The sequence below is a fragment of the Dendrobates tinctorius genome, unplaced genomic scaffold, assembly GCF_039654945.1.
Source record: "Dendrobates tinctorius isolate UK_male_01 unplaced genomic scaffold, ASM3965494v1 ptg000233l, whole genome shotgun sequence".
Lineage (NCBI taxonomy): Eukaryota > Metazoa > Chordata > Amphibia > Anura > Dendrobatidae > Dendrobates > Dendrobates tinctorius.
Genome location: NW_027361900.1, coordinates 3484597 through 3499366, shown reverse-complemented (window position 1 = coordinate 3499366; position 14770 = coordinate 3484597). Strand labels below are relative to the sequence as shown.

General features: G+C 45.7%; 1 protein-coding gene across 1 annotated transcript in view; it reads left to right on the top strand.

The window, feature by feature from the left end:
• The window catches only part of LOC141060211 (uncharacterized), a 105005-nt gene extending 92441 nt beyond the window's left edge, over window positions 1-12564 (top strand). Inside the window, exon 7 of the mRNA XM_073556452.1 lies at window positions 11670-12564. Within this exon, the coding sequence (XP_073412553.1) occupies window positions 11670-11851 (182 nt within the window). The 3' untranslated portion in view covers window positions 11852-12564. The remainder of the gene's footprint in view (window positions 1-11669) is intronic.
• The last annotated feature ends 2206 nt before the right edge of the window (window positions 12565-14770 follow it).

Genomic DNA, 14770 nt, shown 5'->3' with positions numbered 1-14770 from the left:
GTCACCGTGTAAGATGGAACTGTATATGGGAAGGGTAACCTGAGTTTCATCAGGGTCAGATTCAGGCCGTGTAGCGTGCGAGGGGAATGTAGTGGTCTGGGTCAATGTACCAGCAGATTCATCGAGCAGTGGCTGGGCATCAGTGCACTTGTGTCGCCCCCAGGAGTACGGTCGCCACAGTGGCATTACCTTCTTCCTAGGGAGTGTGATGTCATGCTTGGGAGCAACGAACGATCTCTCTAGCAGGTTAACTGATTGGGCGGCGTTATTCCCACGAGTCATGACCCTCCAAACAGCGTTCATGAAGGCAAAGTGTTTGTTTTACGTGGGCAGTATGGTTGCAAAGCTGAACCTTAAAGGAATGTCCAGAAGGGCACCACCAGGAGTGGAGCCTACAGTTAAATTCGACTCCACCTGGGAAACCTAAACCATGCCAGCTACAGAACAGATGCACACATTGCAAGCTTAATTCCGTTAACGAACGAGACTCCGTCATGCCCCGCGGTCCAAGTCCGGCTTACTAGAGGGACACGTGAGGCTCTGGCACATGAGATTGGCCAATAACTGGTGTGTCATGCCCTTACATGTCCGTGGCTGCATGTGCGCTACACTGAAAAGGCCAGCGTTTGTCGCTTACAGGTGCAGATAACCCGCTGAACAACGTTAGTGATGGGGATCTGTGATTACAATTATTACCCGCGAACAATGATTTCCCAGTAAGTGCAGGTCAACTGCAGTTCCGGAATTAGGCCTAACCGTCATTCCTGAAAAAATGAAAAACTTACGTGTGCAAACCACAGGTGCTGTAGCTTGCTTAACAGCTCGCCAGCCGTTCTCACGCCCAGTATGGATTGCATGTGATTGCACAAAGGTTAGAAAGGGTACCATATCCCCGGATAACATGTATGGATAGCGTACACATTCAAAATATATGTCTATACATCAGGAGGCAGGCTCAGACGGTGTTAGGCCCAGTATGGATTGCACGTGATTGCACAAAGGTGAGAAAGGGTACCGTATCCCCAGATAACATGTATGGATAGCGTACACATTCAAAATATATACCAAGAATTGTGGAAACCACAGTAAAAATTGCGACCATAGATCCATTATAATAAAATTACTTCTCTTTATTGAATTATAAATAGGACAGGACAAAAAATGGGGAACTGTGCAAGGAACAAACAAAAAGTGCAATAGTATAAGTGCTCATACAAGCAGAATCCGCCCCAGTCAGCCTGAACCATCATATACCAAGATAGATGCATATATTTCCTGTGTTAATGTTCCATATGAGGAGCATTATATATCTTGCATAAAGAGGGAAACACTGCCCATCAACTATCACACAGGATAAATCTGTGCACTATCACAACAGAAGGTAACTAGAGGGGTTAACAAATAAACAATACTACCCTCGGGCCATGTAAACCATGTCTTACATCTGTGGAAAGACGGAGGATGGTGCAGCAAACAATGCCCGAATTGCACCGGCAGGCAATTACCCGCCCTAAGAAAATAAGGACCCAAACCGTTACCTTAATGAGGCTCAAGGATGACCGGGCGGACCGCTCGTACCCCGACGCGCGTTTCGGAGCGATAAGCTCCTTCCTCAGGGGGCATAAATGTCAGCCACAAAGGCATCTTTATTTAAATGGGCCTGCCGGAAGTACCGCAGCACGCGCCGTCCATCCCTCCCCCCTGCGGACACATCCCCCACCGGTGACGAGGCCGGAAGCACGTGGGCCCACGTGATCCGGCACCCGACGTCGGCAGGATACGTCACACCAGGGGTGGAGAGTGCGCGCATGCGCAGTATAATTGAAGCTCCGGCGGCCATATTGCAAGAGGGCTGATAAATGGATTCTACCCACTACAATACACCAATGCAAAACCATGTGAGCGGAGAAAAAAACAAACAAAGAAAAAACAACATGACATTATAAAATCATTATATATAAGGTCATTCAACATACTGAGATCCAATCCTCGGTTATTATGGTAACCTTAATAAGAACCATGATTATTAAGGAGGGGGAGACAGAAGGAGGAAGGAGGGGAAGAAGACCACGATCTTTAGGAAACCAACGGCCACAAATATGCTCCTACACGCATCCTCCTCACATCCGAGACACATGGTACGTGCTGTACCGATAGGTCAATTTTTACGTCTTAGACGTTTATGTTCCACAGAGGAAGAATTTGAAATTCAGGCTAAGGACATGAGGGGCCGTTTTGTAGATAGGGGATATAGTAACCGATCAATAAAAAGGGCCTATATACGTGCCAAACATAACAATAGGGATGCCCTTCTATACAAAAAGAAGGATGAGTCTATGAAACCTGATATAGTTAGGTTTATCACGAGTTTTAATGCCCGGTCTGGTCAGGTGCGGGGTATTCTAAATAAATTTTGTATACCCGACGTATCCTGCCGACGTCGGGTGCCGGATCACGTGGGCCCACGTGCTTCCGGCCTCGTCACCGGTGGGGGATGTGTCCGCAGGGGGGAGGGATGGACGGCGCGTGCTGCGGTACTTCCGGCAGGCCCATTTAAATAAAGATGCCTTTGTGGCTGACATTTATGCCCCCTGAGGAAGGAGCTTATCGCTCCGAAACGCGCGTCGGGGTACGAGCGGTCCGCCCGGTCATCCTTGAGCCTCATTAAGGTAACGGTTTGGGTCCTTATTTTCTTAGGGCGGGTAATTGCCTGCCGGTGCAATTCGGGCATTGTTTGCTGCACCATCCTCCGTCTTTCCACAGATGTAAGACATGGTTTACATGGCCCGAGGGTAGTATTGTTTATTTGTTAACCCCTCTAGTTACCTTCTGTTGTGATAGTGCACAGATTTATCCTGTGTGATAGTTGATGGGCAGTGTTTCCCTCTTTATGCAAAATATATAATGCTCCTCATATGGAACATTAACACAGGAAATATATGCATCTATCTTGGTATATGATGGTTCAGGCTGACTGGGGCGGATTCTGCTTGTATGAGCACTTATACTATTGCACTTTTTGTTTGTTCCTTGCACAGTTCCCCATTTTTTGTCCTGTCCTATTTATAATTCAATAAAGAGAAGTAATTTTATTATAATGGATCTATGGTCGCAATTTTTACTGTGGTTTCCACAATTCTTGGTGTATACATCAGCGATTGATTCTATTTTTTCCAAACAGAGTGACACCTATGAGGAATGATATATAATATATTTAGGATGTGGCTCTGTACCGTTGCTATTATAAACATTCAAAATATATGTATATACATCAGGAGGCAGGCTCAGACGGTGTTAGGCCCAGTATGGATTGCACGTGATTGCACAAAGGTGAGAAAGGGTACCGTATCCCCAGATAACATGTATGGATAGCGTACACATTCAAAATATATGTCTATACATCAGGAGGCAGGCTCAGACGGTGTTAGGCCCAGTATGGATTGCACGTGATTGCACAAAGGTGAGAAAGGGTACCGTATCCCCAGATAACATGTATGGATAGCATACACATTCAAAATATATGTCTATACATCAGGAGGCAGGCTCAGACGGTGTCAGGCCCAGTATGGATTGCACGTGATTGCACAAAGGTGAGAAAGGGTTCCGTATCCTCAGATAACATGTATGGATAGCGTACACATTCAAAATATATGTCTATACATCAGGAGGCAGGCTCAGACGGTGTTAGGCCCAGTATGGATTGCACGTGATTGCACAAAGGTGAGAAAGGGTACCGTATCCCCAGATAACATATATGGATAGCGTACACATTCAAAATATATGTCTATACATCAGGAGGCAGGCTCAGACGGTGTTAGGCCCAGTATGGATTGCACGTGATTGCACAAAGGTTAGAAAGGGTACCGTATCCTCAGATAACATGTATGGATAGCGTACACATTCAAAATATATGTCTATACATCATGAGGCAGGCTCAGACGGTGTTAGGCCCAGTATGGATTGCACAAAGGTGAGAAAGGGTACCGTATCCCCAGATAACATGTATGGATAGCATACACATTCAAAATATATGTCTATACATTAGGAGGCAGGCTCAGACGGTGTTAGGCCCAGTATGGATTGCACTTGATTGCACAAAGGTGAGAAAGGGTACCGTATACCCAGATAACATGTATGGATAGCGTACACATTCAAAATATATGTCTATACATCATGAGGCAGGCTCAGACGGTGTTAGGCCCAGTATGGATTGCACGTGATTGCACAAAGGTGAGAAAGGGTACCGTATCCCCAGATAACATGTATGGATAGCGTACACATTCAAAATATATGTCTATACATCAGGAGGCAGGCTCAAACGGTGTCAGGCCCAGTATGGATTTGACGGCCCAGACTACACAGCGGAGGAGCAGGGAGAGGTAAAGATTGCAAATGCTGGGGCCCCGCCCAAGCAAGGGGGGCCCACTCGTGGGCGTCGGTACTGGCACTGGGCCCCTCATAGTACGGCGGTGTGTCTGACGGCGGGTGTGCACCACCACCGTCAGAGACACTTGATTGCACTATGAGGGACCCTGTGCCAGTGCCCGCGCCCAAGATTCGGCCTACCCACCTGTCCAGGGCAACGGCACTCGCACGGTGTCGTGCGCTAGGTGGTGACCCCGGCCATGGGGGGGGAGGCAGCACAGTTAGGGAGTTTTAGAAAGTGGCATATGTTGATGTTGGACATTCAGCTGATGCAAAAGGTGAAATAGGTCAAGACCCAGGAATAGGTGGACCAAAGCAAGCCATTTTTCTGTCACCCTATGTGTCATCAGGGGAAGGTGGGACAAAATCCTTGGAAACCCATGCGTGGTTCATTTTAATGAAGGTTAGATCATCCACATTTTGGGTTGACAGACGGGTCCTTTTTTCTGTCAGGATTGATCCAGCTGCACTGAAGACTCTTTCCGATAGCACACTTGCAGCTGGGCAAGCGAGCTCCTGTAAGGCATATTGTGCCAATTCAGGCCAGGTGTCCAGTTTAGCAGCCCAATAGTCAAAGGGGAATGACCTGTGTGGGAGAACATCGATATGGGAGGAAAAGTAGTTTGTAACCATAGTTGACAACTGCTGTCTCCTGTCACTTTCCATCGATGCAGTATTACCAGTTGTGTGAGCGGTACTTGAAAAATCAGTCCACAACATTGTCATGAAACCCCTGTCTCCAACGCCACTTCTGCTGTGTGCACCACGAACACCTCTGCCAAGCTGACCCCGGCCCGTACGGCTCGTGTGAGAACCATCACCGCTGCTGTGTGCTGGGAATGCCTCAAGCAACCGATTTACCAGAGTTGCTTGTTTATTAGCCAATATTAGGTCAAGGTTCTCCTGTGGCATGATGTTTTGTAATTTGCCTTTATAGCGTGGATCCAGGATGCTGGCCAACCAGTAGTCGTCATCGTTCATCATTTTGGCAATGCGGGGGTCCCTTTTTAGGATCTGCAAGGCATAATCTGACATGTGGGCCAATGTTCCCGGTGTCAATGATGCACTGCGAGTGCTGGTTGGAGGAGCACTTTCTGGCAAATCCACATCCCTCCAGTCATGCACAAACCCTGTACCAGACCTTGCCACGCCAACATTTTCACTTGCCCCACGAGATGCATCCTCCTCCCCTAAGTAATCATCCCCATCATCCTCCTCCTCTTCTTCCTCCACCTCGTCCAGGAGAGGTCCCTGAGCAGACAATGGCTGAATGTCATCAAGGATTCCCTCCTCCTCTTCCTCCTCATCAACATTGGCTGCAGAAGCCTGCTCCTTAAGGTGCGTCAAAGTTTGCATGAGCAGACGCATAAGTGGGATGCTCATGCTTAGGATGGCGTCGTCTGCGCTTACCAGCCGTGTGCATTCCTCAAAACACTGAAGGACTTTACAGAGGTCTTTCAGCTTCGACCACTGCACACCTGTCAACTCCATGTCTGCTCTCAAAGTGCCTGGCCGTGTATCCTCCCACAAATGCATTATGGCCTGCCTCTGCTCGCACAGCCGCTCCACCATGTGCAGGGTGGAGTTCCACCTTGTTGCAATGTCGATAATGAGGCGGTGGTTGGGAAGGTGGAGCAATCGCTGCAGCTTCTGCATACGAACGGAGTGTACAGGCGACCGGCGGATGTGCGCGCACAGTCTTCGCACCTTCTGGAGCAGGGCTGTTAACTCCGGATAATTTTTGAGGAAGCACTGCACCACCAGGTTCAAGGTGTGAGCCAAGCAAGGTATGTGGCTGAGTTTTGAAAGGGCTATGGCTGCCACAAAATTACGGCCGTTATCACTAACTACCTTGCCTGCCTCAAGATGTACACTGCCCAGCCATGACTCAGTTTGTCGCTGAAAGTACTCGGCCAGCACCTCGGCGGTGTGTCTGTCGCCCAAACACATCATCTGCAACACAGCCTGCTGACGCTTTCCACTAGCTGCTCGATAGGGGGACACCTCGTGTGCAACAGTGGCAGATGGAGTGCTCGTACGACTGCGCTCTGGACGAGTTTTCGCTTCTGGAGGAGGAGGGTCGAACGCCTACAGCCAACTGTTTCCTATACCGTGGGCTAGGCAGCACTGTCCCACCACCGCTGTCCCCTGTGGACCCTGCATCCACCACATTAACCCAGTGCGCAGTGATGGACACGTAACGGCCCTGGCCATGCCGACTGGACCATGCATCAGTTGTGAGGTGCACCTTTCCGCTCACTGACTGCTTGAGTGCATGGACAATGCGGTCTTTCACATGATGGTGGAGGGCTGGGATGGCTTTGCGAGAGAAGAAGTGGCGACTGGGTAGGTCATAGCGTGGTACTGCATAGGCCATGAGTTCGCGGAAAGCTGCGCTTTCCACCAACCGAAAGGGCATCATCTCAAACGAGATTAGTTTGGCAATGTGGGCGTTCAAACCCAGTGTACGTGGATGAGAGACTGAGTACTTTCTTGACCTATTCATAGTGTCTGGGAGGGTGAGCTGGACTTGAGAGCTGCATATGGTGGAAGTAGCGGTGGACAGGGCGGACTGAGAGAGGGTTGATGATGGTGATGGAGTTGGTGTTCTTTCTGATGGCCTAGAATCAGTCTTTCGTTGATATAACAGTGGGATTCCCTGACTGCTGTGGCCTTGCAACGACACCTCAACATTTGCTGCTGTGCTAACCGGTGGGCTTACAGTGGGGGAAACAATGTAGCGTTGCTGACTACCTTCGTTGTGATCAGTTGCACATGTGGCACTTGAGGTTTGGTGTTGTGTCCACGCTTGCAAGTGCATGCTGGTTAAATGTCTAAGCATGCAACTGGTATTCAAATTTTTCAGATTTTTCCCTCGGCTAAAGGTCTTTGCGCACTTCTTACAGATAACCTTGGCCTGATCATGAGGATTTTGTTCAAAAAAGTGCCACACTGCACTCTTCCTACTTTGGCAGACATTTTGCGGCCTAGCACGCTGTGATCTTTTGACCCTCTGGACAAGCTGTCCAGCAACTCTTGATTTTTGGAACCTGTCTTTGGAGTGCTCCGGGCCTGCCAGATAACAGCTGTTGCGATGTCGATGTCTGCTGTGGATGCTCCTCATCTGAGCTATTGGAAGCAGCACCCTCTTCCCCCAATGGATGCCAATCTGGGTCAACAACTGGGTCATCTATCACCTCCTTTTCAATGTCATGTGCACCTTCCTCTGTGTCACCGTGTATGGTGGTATAGTGTGCGGGAAGGGGCACCTGAGTCTCATCAGGGTCAGAATCTGGCTCTGTACACTGCGAGGACAATGTAGTGCTCTGAGTGAATGTACCAGCAGAATCATCCATCAGCGGCTGTGCATCAGTGCACTCCATGTCAGATTCATCTTGGCCTGGGTAATTCACCATTTGACTTGATAATCCAGGCATGGTATGTGAAAACAGCTCCATGGAGTAATCAGTAGTATGGCCTGCGTCATCCTTCAATCTTGGTTGGGGTGAAGGACACAAGGAAAGGTGTGTTTCATGAACATGAGCCTCCAATGACGACTCAGTGCTTTTACTTTTTACAACTGAAGAAGAGGAGGCGATAGAGCTGGAGGCTGAGTCAGCAATGTAAGACAAAACTTTTTCCTGATGCTCTGGCTTTAAAAGCGGTTTGCCAACTCCTAGAAAACTAAGCCTTCGAAGCCTTATGGAGCCAGACAATGACGCAGGCTCAACACCTGCATTTGGTCCTATTTTGCTCTTGCCACTACCATCAGATCCAACACCATCATTACCAGCTGCCAACCCCCGCCCAATTCCACGGCCTCTTCCACCAGCCTTCCTCATTTTTGGTAAAAATGTAGACAAAATCCAACAAACTATATAGTAATGTAAAACAAGGTACAAGGTGTCTATAGGACAGGGGAGATTTTGAATTTCTGCTCACACTAGTGGACACTGGACACTTTTGGATTGTGTGAGGCCCACTGAATATCTGAGCGCTATGTGACAGGCTCGATGGCACAGCTGTGACCAAAGTGACTAGAGGATAAGTGAGATTTTGAATTTCTGCAGACACTTGTGGACACTGAACACTTTTGGATTGTGTGAGGCCCACTGAATATCTGAGCGCTATGTGACAGGCTCGATGGCACAGCTGTGACCAAAGTGACTAGAAAATAAGTGAGATTTTGAATTTCTGCAGACACTTGTGGACACTGGACACTTTTGGATTGTGTGAGGCCCACTGAATATCTGAGCGCTATGTGACAGGCTCGATGGCACAGCTGTGACCAAAGTGACTAGAGGATAAGTGAGATTTTGAATTTCTGCAGACACTTGTGGACACTGGACACTTTTGGATTGTGTGAGGCCCACTGAATATCTGAGCGCTATGTGACAGGCTCGATGGCACAGCTGTGACCAAAGTGACTAGAGGATAAGTGAGATTTTGAATTTCTGCAGACACTTGTGGACACTGGACACTTTTGGATTGTGTGAGGCCCACTGAATATCTGAGCGCTATGTCACAGGCTCGATGGCACAGCTGTGACCAAAGTGACTAGAGGATAAGTGAGATTTTGAATTTCTGCAGACACTTGTGGACACTGGACACTTTTGGATTGTGTGAGGCCCACTGAATATCTGAGCCCTATGTGACAGGCTCGATGGCACAGCTGTGACCAAAGTGACTAGAGGATAAGTGAGATTTTGAATTTCTGCAGACACTTGTGGACACTGGACACTTTTGGATTGTGTGAGGCCCACTGAATATCTGAGCGCTATGTGACAGGCTCGATGGCACAGCTGTGACCAAAGTGACTAGAGGATAAGTGAGATTTTGAATTTCTGCAGACACTTGTGGACACTGGACACTTTTGGATTGTGTGAGGCCCACTGAATATCTGAGCGCTATGTCACAGGCTCGATGGCACAGCTGTAACCAAAGTGACTAGAGGATAAGTGAGATTTTGAATTTCTGCAGACACTTGTGGACACTGGACACTTTTGGATTGTGTGAGGCCCACTGAATATCTGAGCGCTATGTGACAGGCTCGAAGGCACAGCTGTGACCAAATGACCAGAGGATAAGTGAGATTTTGAATTTCTGCAGACACTTGTTGACACTGGACACTTTTGGATTGTGTGAGGCCCACTGAATATCTGAGTGCTATGTCACAGGCTCGATGGCACAGCTGTGACCAAAGTGACTAGAGGATAAGTGAGATTTTGAATTTCTGCAGACACTTGTGGACACTGGACACTTTTGGATTGTGTGAGGCCCACTGAATATCTGAGCGCTATGTCACAGGCTCGATGGCACAGCTGTGACCAAAGTGACTAGAGGATAAGTGAGATTTTGAATTTCTGCAGACACTTGTGGACACTGGACACTTTTGGATTGTGTGAGGCCCACTGAATATCTGAGCGCTATGTGACAGGCTCGATGGCACAGCTGTGACCAAAGTGACTAGAGGATAAGTGAGATTTTGAATTTCTGCAGACACTTGTGGACACTGCACACTTTTGGATTGTGTGAGGCCCACTGAATATCTGAGCGCTATGTCACAGGCTCGATGGCACAGCTGTGACCAAAGTGACTAGAGGATAAGTGAGATTTTGAATTTCTGCAGACACTTGTGGACACTGGACACTTTTGGATTGTGTGAGGCCCACTGAATATCTGAGCGCTATGTGACAGGCTCGATGGCACAGCTGTGACCAAAGTGACTAGAGGATAAGTGAGATTTTGAATTTCTGCAGACACTTGTGGACACTGGACACTTTTGGATTGTGTGAGGCCCACTGAATATCTGAGCGCTATGTCACAGGCTCGATGGCACAGCTGTGACCAAAGTGACTAGAGGATAAGTGAGATTTTGAATTTCTGCAGACACTGGACACTTTTGGATTGTGTGAGGCCCACTGAATATCTGAGTGCTATGTCACAGGCAGAAATTGGCTAGTGTATCACAAACTACAAGGTGTATGTAGAATTGGGCAGAGTAGGAATCTCCCTAGAGTACAGGTCTGTAAGAACGGAACATGTCCTCGACTTATTCTCACAGAGTGACACAGATAGCTTCACTGTGGCTGTGATAACAGCCGTTACACGGTACTGTGTGAGGAGCGTACACCGCTGTATGGTGTGAAAAAATGCACGCTCAGTACCTCAGCAGGACAAAAAAAAACAAATTGGGATTGCTTTTAAAAAAGCAGTTTGCAGCTCAGTACCTCAGCAGGACAAAAAAAAAAATTGGGATTGCTTTTAAAAAAGCAGTTTGCAGAGCAGTGGGTAAACAGCAACGCCAGCTGTCAGGAAGCCTTAGAAGGCAGCCCAACAACCAACACCACTGATACACCACAATATAGCCTCCCCTTGCACTGCACACACAGTGACTGGTGTGTTGTACAGGCACAATCGCTAGCAGCAGAAGCAGTTTTTTTTTCTTCCCTGCCTAACACTCTCCCTACAGAATCAGCAGCAACCTCTCCCTATACTGAGATCGGCAGAAGTAAGATGGCGGTCGGCGTGCACGCCCTTTTATACCCCCTGTGACGCCCACCAAAGCAAGCCAATCACTTGCATGCCCTTCTGAAAGATGGTGGTGACCCGTGCCTAGGTCATCACGTTGCCCACAGTGTCCGTGGATCCTGATTGGCTGAAAAAGAGCGCAAAACAAACTTTTGAAACGCGACTTTGGCACGCAAGTCGCCGACCTCGTGGCCGACCTCATCCTAGGGTCGGGTTTCGTTTCATGAAACCCGACTTTGCCCAAAGTCGGCGACTTTTGAAATTTTTCGACCCGTTTCGCTCAACTCTAATCCTAAATGTTGTTTGCGCACATTGCAAGACTCCGAAGTGAAAGCGGATATAACTGGATTGGTTTATGGAAACCTTGTTGCTTTTCAACAGCCTTTGAGCCACTAATAGTGTTTACAGATGATGGACCTGAGTGGGGACTTGTTTTTTGTGAGATGAGAATTGGTATTATTTTCACCTACATAACATTGATTGGTTTCTTTTTATTTGATATTTGGGAGGCAGAATGAACAAACAGTTGAACACCACACACTGCTGGTTCATCCAACAAGGTTTTCTATTAGACTGTGAACTGTCATTGTCTTGGTAAATAATTAAAGTTTTTTACATAGGTTGCCATTTTTATGTACAGTTTAAGTAGAAATGTTCAAAAATATAAAACTTAATATTTTATTAAATTTTTTTTTTTTTTTTTATCTTCGCAGATGACTGTAGCAGGAGATCAGAGGGACAGCTGACATCTTCAATTTTTAAATCTGATGATCTTGAGATCCTACAAGATACAACTGAAGTGATTGCTATTACTCCAGATATATCATCATCCATTCACAGCAAAGATCTGTCATCTGATCCTATGAAACAGGTCCCATCTTCTGTTCATTACTGACTATTAAGGAAAATCAAAGTCACAAAAGAGGCATTAAAAAACAAACTGCTCCTAAAGGAAAGAAGACATTTTCATGTTCAGAATGTGGGAAATGTTTTAACAAGAAATCAGATTATGTTAAGCACCAGAGAACTCACACAGTGGAGAAGCCTTTTTCCTGTTCAGAATGTGGGAAATCTTTTGCACAGAAATCACAATTGGTTACCCACAAGAGAACTCACACAGGGGAGAAGGCTTTTTCATGTTCAGAATGTGGGAAATGTTTTAACAATAAATCACATTGTGTTAAGCACCAGAGAACTCACACAGGGGAGAAACTATATTCATGTTCAGAATGTGGGAAATGTTTTGTACATAAATCACATTTTGTTATCCACCAAATAACTCACACAGGAGAGAAGCCTTTTTCATGTTCAGAATGTGGGAAATGCTTTAACAATAAATCAAATTTTGTTAAGCACCAGAGAACTCACACAGGGGAGAAGCCATTTTCATGTTCAGAATGTGGGAAACATTTTAACCAGAAAGCGCTTCTTCATCGCCATCAGAGCAGTCACACAGATGAGAAGCCTTTTTTATTTTCTTAATGTGGGAAATATTTTACTTGGAAATCAACTGTTAATAAACATCAGAGACATAACAAAGGGGAGAAGACTTTTTATGTTCATAATGTTGGAATAGTTTTAACCAAAATTAAATCTTCTTAAATGGGTTGTCTCTTGTCATTCCTCATGTTTGCTGACAAAAGGATAAATATAAACCTTATTAATTCCAAATGTAAAACTATACCCATAATTCACCCCCTGAAGGTTAGTCAGTAGGTGACTAATAGAAAAAACATGTACCCCACATCTCAGTATATAGGGTGAGGTGATGTATACACACTCACTCTCCAAGCCTTTCATTTCTACGGGTTTCATCGTCCTCACCAAAGGCGTCATCAGGAGACTAATTAATATTGATCTATATTCAAGCGAGACTAGACAAAAAAAACTAAAATCATGTATCATGTTATCCGAAACAAAACTAGCCACATATATGCAGATCCCAGACTTCAAACTATATACTTCATACAGTTTTTACATCACGAGGGACACGGATCTATAATTCTATAGGAAACAATCTAGGGGTGACAGTGAGTGGTGTCAGGAAACAAAACAATGCATGTGAAAAGAGCCAAATGTGACACCACCAAGTGGCCAGTGAAAGTGCAACGGATAAGAAAAGAGAATAAAAAGTGATATGGTAAAGTTATAACGATAAAAGCAGCTTAAGAAACAGTGATGGATAATAAAATATATGGAAAAGTGTTTGTTGTGAAGTGTATACACTCATAGAAATGTTTTCTTTGAAATATAAATAAATCAGTATTAGGATGTGTAAAAAAAGAGAAATATGTTATTTTGAGAAAATGTAATGAACAATAAGTTAAGTGAATAATCGTGAATGAAATTGTTATTAAAAAATATAATTAAATCCCAGAACCTGACACTTCCCAGGATATATGGGCTTATATTGGAATCCCAATTAACCAACTGGAAAGTTAAAAATAAAGGATACAAAAAAACAAGCCCAAAACACCTCATAACCCACAATGTAAGGTCAGAAAAATACAGAAAAAATATAAGTTTATATTCACACTGCAATATCAGTCACATGTGATCTGTGTCTCCCAGAAGAAAAGTCATCATAGTGTCATTCCCAGTAATAACCGTATAGAGGAGTAAATGAATGTGGAGAGACCGTTCATTGTTAGAATAGTGGGTAGACACAGATGGTATCCAATGTTCCTGACTGTCCGGATGTAATGCTAAGTAGATATGATTTTACGGAACATTCTAGTATCTCCCATTGCTACTCTACTGATGAGAAAATCTACCTGTCAGCTGAAAACCCCCCTTACTCACTTACAGCTCTGTGTCTGCATTAGTAATAGGACACCAGACATTTCCTGTTGCAAGCAGCTGTCTCTCTCTCTCTTCCCCCCTCCCTGCACAGCCAGGAAAGGAAGTCTTTGTTTAAACTATACGGGGCAAGCTTATGAATGAGAGATATTAAAATAAGCCTAGCGCAGGCTCCGGTCGCAACAGAAAAATGAAACAGACATTTCTGTGATCTGCGCGGACCCGGCTTCGCTACGGTGGCTCTTGCGAAGTTCTAGCACTCTCATAAACGTAGATATGGATTACTCCCAAATGTGTCCTAACTACTGCATGTTTGGTTTTGTTTTATTGTATTCGATAAATGGGGAAAAACGATGCCATCTGCGTGTTTATGTGAGCTTGCCTCATCGAGATATAGTTAGTATAAATTTTACAGTTAGATTGTAACTTAGAGAAAGGGGGGCCAAACGTCTCCAGCAACCCCTTCTGTGATGTCACACAGCAGACGCCATAAGGCATGCCAGTAAACAAACCAGTCAGTTAAGCTGGAGTTTTCATGCTGAAAGGACCCACCAGATGTTGGGAGATGTCTGGCTGGCTGCCTGCCCATCTCCCAGCCACATGATTTGCCTAAAGATAATTGAGCAACTGTAAGTTTTAATTTCTGCTTTTCATCCCTGTTATTTTATATTTGCAATGTACATATCTAATGTTTCAACTTTGTAACAACTTTTTATCTATGTAATCACTGCCCGCCTTTGGGGAATAAATCATAAAATTATCAGTCTGTCTTCATGCTCTAAGAAACGAACACGTGCCTTTAGATAATTATGCTACCGAATTGGGTTGGCTTCGAACCCCTCTATTAAGTCTATAACTTAAGCAGAGAAACCAGGGGCTGGTGGTGGCGTGGTGTGTTTGGTTGGTTGGGCTAGCTGGCAGTACGCAAGGGTCTTATATGCTGATTGGGTGACTGAGGCCAGAGCACTGATAATCCCCTTACTGCAGCAGTCTAATCGCCTGTGCACAACAAGCA